Below are 17,995 nucleotides of genomic sequence, written 5' to 3'. Positions count from 1 at the left end.
ACTGGGGCTTTCAACAATCACCTATTTGCACGAGGGCGCTGATCAGACTTCAAAGTCGTGGCAGCATTTTGGAGGAATTTTTTCTTCATTTTTCCCTTGTGCCGGGACTGGCTGCTGCCGCCACGGTGCCAGACGTGGCAGGGATCGGCAGAGGCCGTGCCTCCTCCAAGGTTGCGGCCGGCCCCAACGATCACTGCTGCGTGACTTGGTTAAGGGCGAGCTTGCTGTGAGGTGGGCTACCTTGACACTGGACTCTCCATCCATTTTATACAAGGGCGATCGAAAATGGAGCACACGTACCAAATGCCGCACAGTATTAATTAACAATAAAAATGAATATATTTGCTTACAGTCTGGTACTCAATTCATCTCACAGTCAGCCCAAAGCACTGGGTAGGCTTGAGTTGCAAGTGCCTGGCCCAGGCAGTGAGGACTGGGATTTTAGATCACGGGTGGGAAACTTTTCTGGGATTTTTAGCAGAATAAGATAAGTGAAGTCCCAGTAGTGGTGGGGTTTTTTTCCATGTCAGATGAAAAAGCTGAGAATCACTGAGGACCTACTCAGGCTGTGCAGGTGTTCTACCAGGAACACCAAAGCGGGTCACAGTTTCCTTAATACCCACTTGGTAAAGCAGCCGGACTTGTGGACTTTACCCTGAGGTGAAGGAGAAAATTAAAGGATTCAAAACATCACATCCCTGAAGCAAAGTAAAAGGGAGCAATATATAGATATAAAGCACAATTTTGTAGCTACTCTTAAAAGTTTGCCATTTCGGTATCCAGAAAAGACACCTAACAGGAACCATTTGCATACACCTGGATGTTTTATTTGCTCATTTGTTTCCAGCAGGTTATTTTTAACCAAATTGCTCACATTCGTGGCACTGCAGCAGAGACCTTAACAGCCCTGGGATAAGGCGAAACCTCCAGCGTGGCAGTGAACAATAAATCTTACCACCCAAGAGCTTCCCAAGGACAGCACGTGCCATGTGCCTTCAAGAGCATAAGGGAGACCAACACCCGCTGTAAAAATCATCCCATGGCTTGTCCAGACCAACCAAAAAAAGTGCGTGCTCGGTCTCAGGAGGTTATGATGCAGCATTAAAACAAATGCCGAGTGGCTTTTATTTACGTCTTTCAAATTTTTAAGGTTTCCTGGTTATTTAATACGAGGAAACAAAATCAGAAAGAAGACCGCCAGTTAACATGGAAGTCTCACATCACTCCTGTTGGGAGAAATACCACGTACCCCGAGTCTTGCAGCAAAATCAGAGAACAGCATTAACTAGCTGCTAGCAAGCTAGTTAAGCTAGTTATTTATGTACTTGCTAACTAGTAAGTTGATTATTATCCTAAGTTTTAGATTGGAAACGACTATCTGGTAACTACTTGCTAACCCCTTTCTATCCCGGTATACGGAGACATACGTTTATATATCCACGTACGCATACACTTTGGTGATGTTTCTATTTACTGATTCCCTACCACCATTAAAATGTTTAATAGGAAAAGCCTAAATGGAAAGCTTGAATAGATGTATTTCTCTTGGCTCCTTATCAGGAACTAAAGAGGTTTCTTAGATATCGATCCAAGATGGTGCGTCCTGTCCCCGGCATCAGCGAAGGACCAGCAAAACTTCGCACCTATGGCTGTTGCAGCCTGTGAACCAGGATCGTCCTCGGATCAACCCGAGGTGGTTTATTGGAAGAGCAAGCTCTCGGGAAGAGGCGCAGATTTCCCTGCAAAGGAGTGGCGGGGCACAGAGCCTGCCAAATCACCAGGCAGCAATGGGGGATGTTCAGCAGACTCCCCGGCAGGGAAAATTGAAAAGCCTCACCGAGAGAAAATTAATGAAGGCAGGAGCCTGCGGCGCTACGCTGTGATCTGGATGTTGGCTGTGAGCCTGGTGGAGAGAAAACTGGCCCAGGCGTGCTGCGGGTGCTGCGCAGCACATCCTCAGCTGTGCAAAAACCGAGGGGGTGTTGTAAATTTGAAGCGTACCTGCGGGGTTCCCTCCAGATCACGCTGTCATCGCTGCTGGCCATGTCCTCCGAGATCCCAGGGCGGACTGGGAGGAAGGACGTGGTTAAGAAACGGGAGTCAGGATGCATAGCTTGCCCTGGCCGTGGCTTTGCTCCGACGGTTGAAGTGTGTAAAGCTTTATCTGTGCAGAAGACGGAGTGCAGCTCTGCTCCCCAGCAGGCAAGAGAGGAGTTTGAGGTGGCACGCCGAGGTCCGAGGCTCACCGATCCCTCGTCAGCTGCTGGGCAGGTCAGCTGCCACAGTCCCCCTTATTTCACAGCAGCAAATTTTCTTCCAATTCCTCAGCATTTGGTGGACGGGCAACGAGAGGACCGAGTGCCCTTCCCTGGCACAGCCAAACTTCATGTGCTCAATGGTCTTCATCATTCTCATGGTATGAGCCATTTTCCCCAAATCTTTCCTGGCAGCTGACTTGAAACGTCCAAGCAATCCCATAAACCGGTTGTGGTTGTGGTCTAGCTGGCTACCGGTGATGGCCAACACAACTGTTCTTCCCACGGTCTCTCTGCAATGATCTTTCAGTAATGAGAAGGAAGCCATTTGCTCTTGGCAGTCAAGTAACTCGGGGAGAAGTGAAAAATCAAACCACAATAAGCTCTGAAATCTTTCTGCCCCTCCTTTTTTTGCTACTGAATTCTTTAGGAAGAGAACTGTTTCACACATCACGGCCACCTCAGCATGGGTCTCAACAGCTTCTGGCTTTACGATGGCAGTACTAAGGTTGCCTTTCTTCACCGTGCCCAGTGTGTTCTCATCGGCGATCAAGAGGGTGCTTACACCTTCCTCCTGCAAAATCTGAAAATACTTTTTCAGGGTCTCAGAATGCTCCCTACATCTCACCGTTAGTGTCTGCACCTTCCCGAGATCCGGAGGGTGGGCTTCTTCCAGCAAGTATCAGGATGTGAAATCGGGATTTTCCTGGGTGGGACTTTCATCACAACTCAACATTGGGGCTTGATGTTTCTTATCCATCCTGTTACGGGGTTTTCCAGTTTTAAGCTGACAGACCTCACTGGGTTTGGACAGGGCCTCCTCGTCGAGTTCAAAGAGAAGCTGGCTCTTCTCCTCCTCAGCAGCCTTTTCTAAAAACATCCTTCTTCCCAACAAGGCTTTTAGCTGCCTCAAAAAATACATGCTCAGGGCCAAAGAACGATCCCCTCGGGGCTGCGGATGTGCAAGTCTTGGTGAAGGCAGCCTTTGCAGAGAGCATCTCTGTTAGGAGCCGGGGCAGCCGGCAGCTCTGGCCTCTGAATTTTGGGTGGTACCAGACTCCCACCTCCCTGTCCAGAAACAGCAGATTTGCTCGGGGTGCCAGGTTGGTTTTCTCTCTTTTTTGGGGCTTGTTTGCCTGGAGATCCTGCTGGGCAACAGCCCCCGGCCTCTGGCGCTTTCCAGTGTTTAGCGAGTGGATTTTCCACTACCTTCTCTGAAATCTAATAATTTCTGCGCTAAAACCTTCTGAAAAGGCAATGCCGGTGAAAGTGGCATAAAAGGCCACGGAAAAATAAGTAAGTGCTGGCTCTGTAACATTAAACCACTCATTGGGTACCTTTGCTTTCTTATTTTTCTGATTTTTCCACTGAAGCTTGGACTTTTAGGGCATGATACAAAACGCAAGGGAACCCAAATCAGAAATAATTACTTACTGCCACCACCACCTATGGAAGGCATTGCCAGGGGTTATCCACTGCGTCCCAGAGAGCGGTGTATTCCTGTGTTTTAGAGAGGAAAAAAACCCACACAGTGAAAAAATAAATAAATCAGTAAAGTCCTTTCTTCTGTCAGCAGCTGAGGGTGCACAAACCAGGACATGTCCTCGGACTAGAGTCATCACACGGTTTCTAGTAGCTGTCCTCGCTTGGGGGAATAAAACCCACGAAGCAAAAAGGAGCTACTTGAATTTCCCTTCTTTTTTTGGCCCGTTCGGGCCCATCCGAATTTCCCCTGCTGCAACTTTTACTGCAGGGACTTACTCCACCCTGGAAAATAAGAGCTCCTGGTGGCACCGTCCCTGTCTCCACGGGTGGAGGGGTTGCCAGATGGGTCTCAGATGGCCCCGGCGTGACTTGCTCTGGGTGCCCCCCAAAGGGCACCTCACCCCTGGGAGGGTGCAGGGGAGCATCGGGGTGCCCAGGGGCACGAGGATGCGGACCTGCCTGCCCCGCCGTGCACCCACACGCGACCCCCCCCCCCCACTGTCCCTTTCCCCCCCAAAGGCTCCCCCGACACCCACCCCACGTCTCCTGTGCACCCCAAGCCCCCCAGGACCTTACACGTGCAACCCGGGGCTCCTCGCACCACCCCACAGCAGGGCACCCTGGCCCCACGTGCCCCCAACCGTCCCCCCCCCCCCCCGCCCCACGTCACACACACGCAGTAGGACCCCTTACACCCCACAGCAGCGTACCCCATACCCCGCACCCTCACCCCACGCTGCGTGGGTACCCTGGGGCCCCTCACATGCCACTGTGGGGCACCTCGTTCTCTCCTGTGTCCCCTCAACCCGTGTCCGCACGCATCCCAGGACCCCTGCACCCCACGACGGGGCACCCCATACCCCCCACGCGTACCCTCACCCCGTGCCACGCATGGATCTGTGTCACCCCCCCGCCAGGGACCCGCACCCCCCTGTCACCCCGCACCTCTTTCGCAGCACCCGCCGCTGAGCCCCGGCGCTTTCGTGACAGCGGTGGCATGGCCGTGGGAGAGGCAGCGCCAGCAGAGCTGCCCCGGGGAAGGGTGCAGACACCGAAAATCAGCTGGGGAAGCAAATCTGCATAATTTGGAGTGACGCACCAATGCTCGGCACTCCCGGGGACTAAGCAGAGCCCACCGACCCCCGATTTGAGGCTAAAAGGCGACAAAGGAGGATTTCGGGGCGCAGACACTGCATTTTTGCTGAGGTTGGAAGGCAGACGTACCTGACAGCATCCTCCGCAAAGCCAGGCTTCTTGTTCCCAGCTTCTCCCCATGGGATTCATCTCTGCTCCCTCCTTCCCGTGCCGGCGTCCATCACCATAGGCAGTGCTGCTCGTACTGCGAGGAGCAGCCGCAAACATCTACAAAACCTTGATAAACTGGGAAAAAAAGCCGGAGAGAGGTCAGAGAGGAGGAAAGAAGCAAAGAGAGGGGGGACAGTGCCTGGAGAGGGGGATAAATCACTGAAAAGGGACTCTATGGCCATAACATATGCACAGGGACAGTTTCCGATGGGAAGGAAGGGTGACAGCCCAAGCTCTCACACGGACGCCCCTGAAATGTTCCTCTTAGATACAGATACATCTTTAAGGGAATATAAAATGCCCTCCTGCAGCAGCCCGCAACATTTTTAATCCAAAAATAGCTTTTTTGGGGGGAAAAAACCCTCAAAACCTGAGAGCCTTGCAACAGGTTTTGTTTGCAAACGCACACAAATCTGGAATATTTGCTTACTCCTTTTATTGAACCCACTGGCTGATTTGATTACGTCCCTGGAAACGCATGTGCAAATTGGTTTTCCAGCCTTTTGAGGACACTGCCTTCTGCCGCAACGTCTCCAATGACTGATGCCAGCTTCCCGCTAACGCAACGTGCCGTAAGACCGAACTGGTGTCAGATGCTGGTGCCGATACCCACAGCTTTCGGCTGCTCGTTGCTTTCAGCGAGCTCATAGCCATAAATCCCTTCATTCTCAAATGCAAAATACTGCCGTCGGAAATGACTTACCCTCAAGAAACGAGTTAGCAACAATTTAATCTCTTAAATTAAGCAGGCTAAAGCTCAGCCGTTCCTCTGTCGCGCACTTACCGGATAGAAGGGTCTGATGATGAAAGACTGGAAAAAAACTAAAGGGCGTCAAATTGAAAAGCCCTGGGGAGATCAATGCAAGATAACCGAGAGAGAAACATTTATAGTCTGAGTCTCGGCTGAAATTATTTCCCCTCCCGGGCAGGCAGATTTCCTTCTCGCCTTCATGGGAAGCACCCAAAGGAGAGCCACCATGCAGGCACCTGGGAGCGGCAATAAATCCGATTATAAGAATCAGAGCAGACAGTTAAGACTACACAAGTAAGCAAATTTATTTTAAGACAGAACAAGTATCGTGGCAAACAACAATATGCAAATTCAGTTGAGAACAGGGGTAAATATCAGACTTCGTTTTCAAATCGATATAAAATATAGTCAGATTTTATTTTGTCCAAAAAGCAGCTCGCATCGGGGACGGGGAGGTTTGGGAGGGGATGGGTCAGTTCACGCCATCCGAGATGTGTGACACCTGCAAAACCCCAGGCTCGGAAGGCGGCTCCTCTGCCAGCAGAGATGAGCGATGCCGGAAAGAGATGAAGGTGCCTTTGGGAGCTCCGGCTCCCCTTGACTCAATTTTCTGCCTCCATTCTCATAAAAAGCCAATTCTTGCCACAAAGCAAGGGGCGGGTTCCTCCCCTCCGAGACCCTCGGTGCCCACCTACCACCTACGTATAGATGGGGCGGTCACGGGGATGCCAGCTGCTTTTTAGGGTCGGGCATCTTTGAAGGCACCTGCACCTCCTCTTCCTCGCTGGCTCTTGATGGATCGATTTCCCGCGGCCGAGCCTGAAAAGCCAGCGAGGGAGCAGCTCACCTCAGATGCCGGAGGAGCTGCCGCGGCGTGAACGGGACGAAATCCCCTCCTGGCGCGAAGGTGCTGGCGCGCTGCTTTCTAGAAAAGCCATCCCAAATAAAAGCAGACATAGAAAACATTAGATTGTCAATGATGCTCTGAAACAAATTCAAGTTTATCTTTTTTTTTTTTCTTTCGTGAGCGTGCGTGTGTGTGTCGACTTCATACAAACAGACAATAAAGACGTTGTGAACTTCAAGCTCTGGATCGGCATGTCGTCAGTTAGCATCCACAGAAGCACCATCGGATACAGAAGAGTTAGCACCAGAGAGTTTGGAGGACCTAACTGATAACATGCGTCATTTGGAAAACCTGGGGACAGGTTGGGAATGGGCGGTGGGGGGACATGGTACAGTCCATTAGAAACAATACAAGGCAATTCATGAGTTTTCATACAGTACAATACAGTCACTGATCAATTAACCCTTTCAGTACAGTACATGACAAGTAACACTTTGCACCCTGTTAACACTAGGAAAGGAGGCTTTGGGCCGGAGGGAGGTGGCTGGTAGTTTAACCCTTCTGCCTTTTCATTTCAGGGTCTGCAGATTGCTTCAGCTGCTTTTCAGATGCATGTCTGTTCCACCCCAGCTCAGACAGCCCGTCCCCAGCCTGGCTCCTGGGGGGATGTGGTGCTGGACTGGGATGCTGCCGGTCCATCTCCTGCAGCGAGGTCTTCACCCAAATTGTCCTGATTTGGCCAGGGAAATGGAGAGCCACCGCCCCTCCGCCCCACACCGGCCACCGAACCGATGAGAAAACCTCAAATTGGAGTTTCCCCCTGGCCAATTCTGGTGCCGAAACACACAGAAAAGGTTCAGAGGTTGAGTTCGGACGGCCCCACGCCAAACCCACTTCTTCCCTCGGGTGTAGTGAGAACAGGGTCCATTAGAAAAGTGCTAAATTACAGTACATTGGCATTTCCATATGTCAACTATTGAACAGCAAAACAGATTGTTTGAAAACAGAATCGGTATCGTACAGTAAGTTCACACTTAATTCTTCACCGTTTCTACACTTGTAACACATGCATTTTATTTCCATTAGTTTAATGCCAGTAGGACCAACATCCTCCAGAACAATGATCTAACATTAAACAAAACTTCCTAAGAAAAATAGTAAGCATCACATAAAGTTTCAGAAAAACCTCTTAATTAGCATCACAAGGTACTCAGATTTACATTTAGGAGTTTTCATGCCATGACTTTAAAACACCTTTTGGTTAATATCTTGGGGGGTGGGGGAAAACAAACCCAAAAAACAAACCAACCCCCCAAAAAAAAGGAATGGTTGGGGAAATAATATATCTATCTCTATGTAAACACACACATACACACATGCACGTACACGTGGATAGGTGCATGGGTCTGTGCGCATTTTGAGACTGCTTCCTGCAATGCACAATTTGTTTTGATAAACTTGACTCATTTCAAGGGCATTTGCATGGGTCCAAAAAGACTTTGAAGGAAACAAACTCTAAACTATTGAAGCAAATTAAAAAGTCTTTCTTGGAGAAAAAGAAAAGGTCGGTAAAACATTGCCTGTGTGTCGTTACGATGCGCTTCCCATGAGCCATCTTAAAGCCCAAAGAACTAAAAAATCCCTACAAGAGCTTTTTTCCATCTAAAAGGTCCTTCCAAAGTGAGAGGTGCTGTGCTAGGCTTTGCATTCGGGCCTCACATGTGCCACGCAGGAGAAAACGCTTACTTTTACCCTCCCGAAGGACGAGATGCCAACTCTAAGGGGCAAAAAACTACACCTGTGGGGGAAAAAAAACAAACAAACAAACAAAAGACCTGCTCCACGTCCCCCTTTCTTGCAAGCTTAATTTCCAAGAACTCAAGTGAGCTCGCTGGGGGGTTGAATTTTCCAAAGCGTTCACCTATGTCCTCGTGACAGTGAGCGGGATGTAAACTCTCAGTCACCGAGGTACTTTCTGAAGAGACCGTCCCCTCTGCTGCTATCATTTTGAGGGGCTCAGATATAGCAGCAACATCACCAGGGGCTATTTCTTTAAAGCTAGGTTTGCAGGGTTAATTTGGCTGGGGGGAGAAAGAAAAAAAAAAAAAGAAAAATTTGGATTCTATTTACATTTCCATTTTTAAATCCAACAATAGAGGACATAAGAGCATAATACTTTGGGCTGCTCGAGGTCTGTGTTTTTTAACCACCTTCAACTCCCACTGAATACCCAAACCCATGAAGGTCTATCGAAGAAGGAAGCTTGAATTGAACCCAAGCAAAACCAGCCACCAAAACTGGAGCTGGTCAAGAAAAATACTTCCATCTGCTGCAACAAGCAAACCCAATACACCTATTTTTTTTGTTGCTGAAGGTTATTTTCATCATGTCCGCTTGCTAGCAGTGAAGGAGAAGAACTAATTCGCTTCTCTCCATTCAAACTGATCATGCTGTAACGGCGGGGTTTATCCATCAAGTATCGCCGGGGAGAAACTCCCGTCAAGGAGTATCGCCAGAGAAGGACTTGGATCAACTATTGGCTCGTCAACAAGGATGAGCAGGAGTCCCAAGTGTGGGTACCCCAGCGTGAAGGAAACGCAGCACTCTCGCGACCACTGTGATTTATTTGCTGCTATGGAAAACCCACGAGGGCTTTTAAAGAAGCAAAACACCATCAGTTGGTTGAGAGTGGATGGTTTGGGACATCAAACCCCGGATTATTCTGCATCCCAGGGATAATCATCCCATTTCAAATCCGAGAGATTTATGACTATGTTTACTACAAACTCTACCCTACTGATTTCTTGCTGGAAGGGAGTTCTGGTCCCTGACCATCCATCCTGAAATACCACAGGAATTTAACAAGAATAGCGATGCACATGTGAACTGCCTCCTAACACGAGATGTGATCAACTCCTAACACCGCTTTTCAAATTCAACTGCAAACCCCACGGTTATTATGCTCCATCTTCTAAATTATCTGTAAGTTTCTTGACTTAAAAATACCTTTTGTAGTTTAAGCCCACAATCAATCTTAACAGCACTTTCAGTACAGGCACAATGATGGCTTTTATTGCAATGGCTTGAGCGCAGTCTTTAGTGATACCAGCATCTTAGACTGGTTTTAACTTCGCTGTCCCATGGACTCACCCTACTAACGCAGACCGGGGTCTCGTACCACAACCAAGAGCGTCTTGCCCTACGCTTCTCACTCCGGGTCTGCTTTGCATCCTGCGGTCCGCTCAATTCCAAGTGTAAATTAGACGTTCTTGCACCATCCCGATCCCTTTTGAGACTTCTCCTGTATCTTTGGTGTTTTTAAAAGCCATGCGCTTGGGTCTCCGGATGACCTCAAAGTTTACAACAACCACGTCTGCCTGGACGTCAGGGATTTAGATGTTCGTCCTGTTGTGTCAAATAAGCTCGGATGGGTTTAGTTCCCTAATTTATAAAATCGCTAATGCATATGTAATGGAAGTCAGGCACCAGACAGTGGTCACGTACACCTCAAAATTATCTTCTGATGGCCCCTAAGTAATTAACACCGCGCCTAAGAGGCTAAATAGACTGGGGAAAATAAACAGTTCAAAACTCAGTGCTAGTAGTACTTACAAAAGTGCAGTGCTCAATATAGTCAGAAGCAAAGTGACTACTAGTACTTAAAGTGCTAGTTTCAAAGTCGGTTTGGTTCAGTGTCCGAAACACAGCCAGAATGCGGGGGATAGCTAGGGGTGAAATTAAAAACAGACAGCACTGCAACTGCACATGCCACACCAAAAGTGCTTCAAATCACACCATTGCGGAGAGATGCATAATGCTACGGCTCAGCTTGTGGACACATACGAGCAAACGACTGACACCTTTTAGGTTACGATAAAGAACAGCTCCATTAACTCCATCACTACAAACCCATTCAGAAAGCAACTGGTCACAGCTTACGAAAAAAAACCCCACCCCAAAACCAAGAGTCTCTCGGAACATTTACGAGTCTTTGCAACTATGATACTCAAAGTCTAGCAAAAGCAACCCTGGAAAGCCTGCCCAGTGTCTGCAACAAGCTTCGCCAATGCTTATCATGCACTTTACAGAGGAGTCGCACCGCAGACTGCCTCCTTTTACACGCTATCATACAGTTAGCCTATTTACCTATTTATTTGTGGTTTGCTTTTTTTTTTTTAGCTTTCTGACTATGCATTAAGCTGTTTTTTTTTCTCTTAACCACCCTACCAGTCAAAGGACAATTAATGCAAGAACAAGACAATGAAGGTGGTCTAGTAAACACTGACGTTCCTAATGTCCCGTCTTCATTTTCGTGAAGGAAAACGCTCCAGAGAAGGACTTTGGATCAGCACGCTCCTGGAAAGAGACTGGAAAAGGAGGATTCATCCCGATGGACGTCAGGCACTTCCCCTTTCTCTCTTTAAAACACGCGCTTCCCACTGACTGCCCCATCACCTCTTCCAATTGCTGACATCTGCTTTTTTGTTCCCTTGCGTCGAGCTGCAAGCCCAACCCTACCTTTATACTCGTGCTGGAAAAGCAACGACTCCGCTCACTGGAAACAGGGTGCAGAAAATCTCCCCGCTAAGGTCTGTGTTGGTCCCAGTCCTCACCCTGAGCTGGAAGCGGCTCCTTGCAAGCTGGGACATGCTCCAGCAGTGCCCTTCGTCCCCTTATCTCAGCAGCTCAGCGCTTGCAAAAACAGGGTGTTTCCTCCCAAAACAGAAGTGGCAAATGACAAAGGGGAAACCAGACCTTCAATTCTCACTATGTTTCAGTAGGCACTCCAAAAAAAAAGTCATTGAATAGCCTAAGCGGCTCCCCCGGCCCCGCAGGCATCGCCGTCAACTCTCCCAGGTGTTGTACAAGGCAACATCTGGCTGTCCAGCATCTGGTGCGTCTGAGATGGGTACGAATCTTTTATGTGGAGAAAGCTCTTTTTAAAACAAAACTATTGACTTGCTGGAGTTGGCAGGGTATGTTGGGTATGCTTCATGTACAGCTGCAGACATTTTCCTAATCAGAGAGCAAGCACTAGGGAGACGGTTTTTCAGAAGCAGATAACACTGATACCCCAGGGGAAAAAAAAAGAGTTACAAACCCAGGTCGCTTATTTCCACTACTGCCACAAAGACCTGTATTTAAACAAGGAAAAAGCAAGGTTCCGCTTCCAGGGGCTATAGATGTAGATCCACCTTTGCAGACATACAACCGGAAAGAATGGAGCCTGGAAAAGATGTGGGAGCTGGGGAAGGGCAGCGCGAGACTGGTGGTGCCCCGCAGCGAGCTGGGCTTGCGATTTCTGCAGGTGTACGGCGGGGAAACGTAACCATCTCAGTCCACAATCCAGATAACAAGAAAACTGCTGAAATGGTACATATCCAGTCTGGTTGCCAAAGCCAGCAAGGTCTGGGGAAAGCACACAAGCGCGTGTACGTGGCTACGACCCTGCCACCCAGGCGAGGAACAAGTCCATCAGCGAAGGAGAGCAAGCGCTACGGGGGAGAAGTGTGCCCGCTGGCACACCACGGCTTTATCATAAATGATGGTGGAGTCTTGCAGGATTAAAAGCCATTGTTGAGCATTTTATGCTGGGCAAAGGAGCATCTTGCAGGACCGTATTGAAGCCTGATCTTGTGAGACTGGCATATATCATCATTTCCTACACGTAGGTGCTGGGATAACATTTGGTTTAAGTACCGTTGACCTCAACATTGAGACCAAACCCAAACATTGTATGTATCGAAAACTTACATATAGCGCGAAAACTCCCATACCAAAACTGCTCATTTTCCACGTCTTTTTATAACATGTTCTTTCCTGTCTTCCGATTGTAAGGACGTTTGGCAGATGATTTGGAAGTGGATAATAAATCTAATGCTAGGACACTGCGTCAAATTGCTCAGTAATTTCCTGCACTGTTCTCACCAGGAAGTTTTCACATCATGTTGTATTTTTGCTGCCTTAGTTTGTCCTAAGGACACACCATTGGCCACGTCTGAGACTCCCTGCAATTTTGCCTCCACCTGGACTGGCAACCCTGTTAAATTTTAAAAAAGAAAAGCTATTACAGGTTTTCTGGGAGAAAAGGCTGTGTGCTAGCCTGTGACCTTACCTTCAGCCTGAGCTGTGGATTTTAAAGGCATTTGTAAAATCCCGCTTCAGCCAGCATGCTAGTTTTTCATCTAAATATTCTTGGCAACTTTTCCAGTCTCCAAAAAACACCTCATTTGAAAGTTTATTAGAAGCAATGTTTTATTTTTGGAGGCGGAGGCTTTTGCTGCGTCGAAGCCTACAGATATCTGTGCACCACAATTAAATGCTGATTTTCAGCGGTGAATAAAGTGATTCCCAGACAAAGCCTATTGCCAAGTAAAATGCGATCCCAGATCGCTCGGTATCAGAGGCATAATGCGAACTGAAGATGCAGGGCCATTTTTAATTCTATGCTAATTATCGCAACAAAAAACAGATCCTGCAGCGGAAGACCGATTCCGGGAAGAAATAATCATCCATCTTTTGTAGTCCTAGCCACGCTGCTCAAGAAGAAGCTTATTTACAAAATGGCAATCTCCAGGAAAAGGCTGTGTTATCGTTGCCTGAAAAAGCTATATATTTAGGTACATACTGCTACCATTCTGGGGGTGCTCTGCCTGGGAAATTCCGCTTTGAAACTAAACGCTATAAACTTCAAGTATGGGAAACGGCATCCTGTTCAACAAATACCAGCTGTAGGGCTAATGCAACCCACCGTACCACAGAAATGATGCTTGGAGATCCCTGCTTTGAAGTTCATGCTTTCGGTTTAGAGAAGGAAAATCACATGACCTTTGCATGACTTACATGTGAAAAAATGCTTTCAATAAAAGCATCAATGATGTGTAAACCAAAATGAAATTCCAAATGCAGACTTTCTGCATTTTGTATAATTACTTAAACGTGGACGAGAAGCACCTTTTCCCCCCTCGCACAAAAATATCCATCATGCAGGATGACATAAAAATGCCCTTTTTTGTATGCAGGAAAGAAAAAAACAATGTGTAAAACCATGAACCTGCAGAGCAGTTGTGAAAGGGATGAAAAGGACCCCAAATAGGAGGCATGCAACCTGTTTCTGTCCCCCCACATACCACCGTAGTGCCCGAAGAGGCTCTAACACAAGATTGCACTGCGCGACTATCTCATGGAGACGTGAACCTACACCTTTGGGTCACAGCCAGGCAAGACACCAAGCGCCTCGGCAAGTCCTCCCATTGCAGCAGTTTTTCCTCGACCATCAAGAAACGGTCTTCATCAAAGAGCAAACACGTCAAGGGGAGCAACGTGTACGTGACAAATTTATTCACAGGGACCTCACGACCGCAGCTGCTGTGTCTACCTGGGGATGCCACAACCAGTACCACCAACTTGGTATTGCAGCACGGGCTCTGCTCGGTGTTCTCCATCTCTCCTCGCTATGTATCCACACGCGTTGCTAGACGTCGATGATGCCTGTATCCAGCATTACGAGACACGTTCTTGGGGGGCAGCAGAATAACTCCAATACATCGCCTTGCTGTAATGACGGTGCCTAAAGACGGGAACATTGGACTACAGGGACCACATGTTGAAAGCAAAACATTTTATTACCATCGGTTAAGCTTCATAATGCACACTTATGAGTAAGATAGAGGTTATATGGAGATCACTTTGCTCGCTACCAACTACAGCTTCTGGGATTAAATGCAGCAGCTGTTGAGTGGTGCGTAACAGGACCAGTGGAAAGAAAAAGAGAATAACATACAGTGGAAACGGTGGGGGGGGGGGGCTGCTTGGCAGAAAACAGTCCCCAAACTTGAAATTCAACCACAAATCATTTTTTTTCTGCTGTACAAAAAGCCACAGCATCCTAGACAACAGCTGGTGACCAAGTGCTGCCCTTGAAACGCACCCCTCCAACTCAACACCCACCTCAGCTTCTACCACCTTGCACGGGCACCGCAGCACCGACACAACACGGGAAGATCGGAGGGGACCGCTTTCTCTGCGGGGGGGATGATACCTCTACAGTCAATGGATCGAGCCTAAGTGCAAAGCAGGATGCTGCAAATACAGGAGCTCCTTGCTCATCTAATTGCAGCCTCTTGTTGCGGTACACAGGTGTTTATCGGAAATCTTGTGTCGCCATGAACGCAGAAAGGTGGATTACAACTCGTACATAACCTGAATTCAGCGTGGTTGGCTAGCTCACCGACAATGCTCTGCAAACGCTCACCTGGTGTTGATTCAGATGTGTGATTTTTGGTTTGTTTTCTTTAAGTTTCCACGCAATGTTTTCAACAGTAAACGCCATCCTGCGATGGTTTCGAAAGAACGTAAGTTTCTTCCAGTATGAATTGCACCTTCAATCTAAGATCAAAAATACGGTTATCTTTCCTAGAGGTCAGAGGTCATGACAAAGCTATTTTGGACCACCTACTAAAGAATCACTAACATTAACAGAATCAGCTTTTTTAGCCCAAATCATTTTACCTTCCAGCCAATCTTCTACAAGCAGCTTCAAATTGCATCAAACCCTATCCAGAGGAACGCTCTGTTCTGATCTCCCCCTTCCCGATATTACAACTCTTATTTCACATTAGTTTCTGCACTCATACAAAATTCAAAGGAGAGGGAGAAAATGCCTTCACTAGTAAAAGAGGACTCCAGCTATTGCTAGCACAAAACTACCAATTTTTCTTCTTCTAGAAAACAAAATGCTTGGCTAGAAAGGTGGGAAGTTCTTGGAAGGCTTGAAGGTCTGGAGGAGGCTGGCGTTTAGGCTGAGGCAAGTGAAAAACACCCATGTCTTAGCCTCTTGCTTGTTCTCTTTTGCTCAGCATCTTCAGCCTCGCCAAGAGGAAGAGGTCGGCATAGGTTTTGAACAACCAGAGAGAGCAGCTCTAGGGCTTATTGCAACAGCTCGAGGGCTGCAGCATGGAGGAGGAGGATGAACTTCACTACATGGAGAGCCTGAGAAGGTGAGGAAGTAAAGAGGATCCTCCAGTTGGTGCTTTCTCTTTCTCCTCCTGTGGCACAGAGGGGCTGAGAAGGCTGCATGTCTCCGCAGGAGGGCACTTCAAAGCCCATCTCAGGAGGAGGTTCAGAGACAAACAACGGAGGTGATAGACCAGTCCACCCCAGAGAGCCGCCGTGCTCTCCAAAACAGCCTGCAAAGTCCAAGCCGTGGCTCAGTCCTCACTCTTACCTCTCGGCTCATGTCACAAGAGCTTGCTCCTCTAACTTTCTGTTCTTCTTTCAGGGGGCTTGCAGAAATACTTTGGGGGTGACATCTTCTCTGTTATTAGCCAGCAAAAGCGACTGCATCTTTGCCAGGTTTGGAGTTGGAGTCCCTTCCCGTTCTCGGATCATCCTGGAAATGGCGAGAAGCTTTCAGAAACCGTGGGCTGCTGTTGAAACCTTGTGAGGCTGTGGGTTGTCTAAAAAGGGATAAGGACGTTTAGGGAGGTTATCCCTACTTTAGAGGGTGTCTCCTAAAAGCAGAAAAGAGGTGAGAAAAGCAATAGGTTAAGCTGCAGTGTGCTGCTGCAGGGAGGAGCAAGTGGGCACCACCTCTGCCTTACGCTCTGGGTTGTGGGTTTTCTTGGGGATGCACGCATATCAGCACAAAACATGCACTGCCAAATAAACTGGCAGTTTTAAGCTTTTTTTAAAAGAAAAGTCTCTGTAATATGCTTTCACCAAGGTAACCCACAGTTAAAAGCTGGCAGCATCCATGAAAATGCTCATCGGGTGACTCCAGCGCCTCCCTCTTCTTTTTTTTCTTCCTTTTTTTTAATAAGATAGCTAGAAGGAACTTATCACTTGCTAACTCCAAGGGTCACCCCCGACAGTGCTGAGGGATGACTGTGCTGGCGTAAGCAGAAAACGCTGTTAGCGAGCGCAGGGGCTGGGATGCAGCAAGCTTACGTGCAGACTGCACGCTGGCACACGCCGATCCCAGGACAGAAATGTCCGTACGCTCTCCAGAGCGGCTGCCTCACTTGAGCACCAGGCAAGAGTTAAAAGTCCCATGAGCCAGAAAAGGAAGGCTAAAAGAGTTGGGCTCCTGGGGTATCCAGGATAAAGCTGCTGACGCCTTCTCTTTGTAGTTATACTGTGATATAGAATACATCTGGGCAGTGGTCCCTTGCCTAACTCAGGTCTCTGTTGCCACTTTGAGCCGGGTCCCACGTGCAGGCTCTGATGGTCCCTGGTCCTGGTGGCTCCCTGCATCGTCACCCACTGCAGCAACCGGAGCCAGCACAGGACTGTAAGAGATTAGACAGGAGACATGGCAGAGGCACAGCTCTTATCTCAACATCTTCACACCTACTTTGCTGTGGGTATGCTCATCTCACGTACCTGAATTTACTAACCCACATCAAACCCTTGGGTCGATTCCCAAACTGATGTGGAAGCGCCCCGCTGTTATGCACACAGAAAAAAAGCGACTCCAATTATTCTGCAACCGATTTAAATGTACCGGGGAGGATGAAATCCTGCCAACGTTTAGCTCAAGACGCATAATTCCAGACTGCAGCCTACTTCTGCGTTCAGAGAAACAAAATTAAGGTTACACATAACAAAGGATCCAGGCACAGCGTCGAGTTGTGGCGAGAAGCAAGAGTCTAAGCTCAGAGCAATGCTCGTAGAAGACGCAGTAAAGCTCATCCCTGGGGAGGCTGTCATACGTTGTCTACAAGCGAGATGTTGCACGCTAGCTGTTCGGAGGAAGCAGCTAGCCTATGACAAGCGCATGATCAAATCTGCCCCAGGTAACTGGTTCATGCAACCCTACTCAACATGAGAACGATCACAGAGGGAACGAATGGCTGTATGGTTAAATAACTACTACTTTGCTGCAGCATCACCCCAAGCCCCACAAGAACCTGCCTCAACCTAGAGTTAACAGCTCCCAAAACCCCACCGTCCATGCAATGGCTGCGGAAGCAGATGAGAGCTGCAGAACAGGATGCCTTTGGTCCCTGAAATGGTTAAGGCCAAAGCATACCAAAATAGACACAGAGGAAAACGACTGCCTGAGAAAAATATAACCAGCTACACATCTTTTTTGTCCGACATCAGCTGCAGCAGTTAGCGAACGCACAGGGATGGAGGGAACCGAAGCACATTTGGGCTTTGCACAACATTTCCAGAGAGGTTCATAAGCAAGGGCTTAAAAAAAGGTGGTGAACTTCTGAGAAAAAACTGATTTAGGGCTCTCGAGCCAGTTTGCCCATGAGACGTGAACCAGACTGATAAATACTCTTGGTGGTCAAACTGGGAAAAGGAACAGCACAACCAGGACAAGGCGCTGTGAGCAAAGTGAGA

General features: G+C 48.2%; 1 protein-coding gene across 9 annotated transcripts in view; it reads right to left on the bottom strand.

The window, feature by feature from the left end:
• Positions 1–805: 805 nt before the first annotated feature.
• Positions 806–17,995, bottom strand: part of PURG (purine rich element binding protein G) — a 31,858-nt gene continuing 14,668 nt past the window's right edge. For 2 of the 9 annotated variants that reach the window (XM_030022697.2, XM_030022711.2), the window contains exon 3: positions 806–16,155. In XM_030022697.2, coding sequence (XP_029878557.1) covers positions 16,102–16,155 — 54 coding nt within the window. In that variant the 3' untranslated portion in view covers positions 806–16,101. The remainder of the gene's footprint in view (positions 16,156–17,995) is intronic. The other 7 variants (XM_030022686.2, XM_030022672.2, XM_041128868.1 and 4 more) reach the window with 6 other exon arrangements.

Source organism: Aquila chrysaetos, chromosome 1 (genome assembly GCF_900496995.4).
Source record: "Aquila chrysaetos chrysaetos chromosome 1, bAquChr1.4, whole genome shotgun sequence".
NCBI classification, from domain to species: Eukaryota; Metazoa; Chordata; class Aves; order Accipitriformes; family Accipitridae; genus Aquila; species Aquila chrysaetos.
Note: the sequence above shows the minus strand (reverse complement) of the source record. Positions and strands in the feature narration are given on the sequence as shown.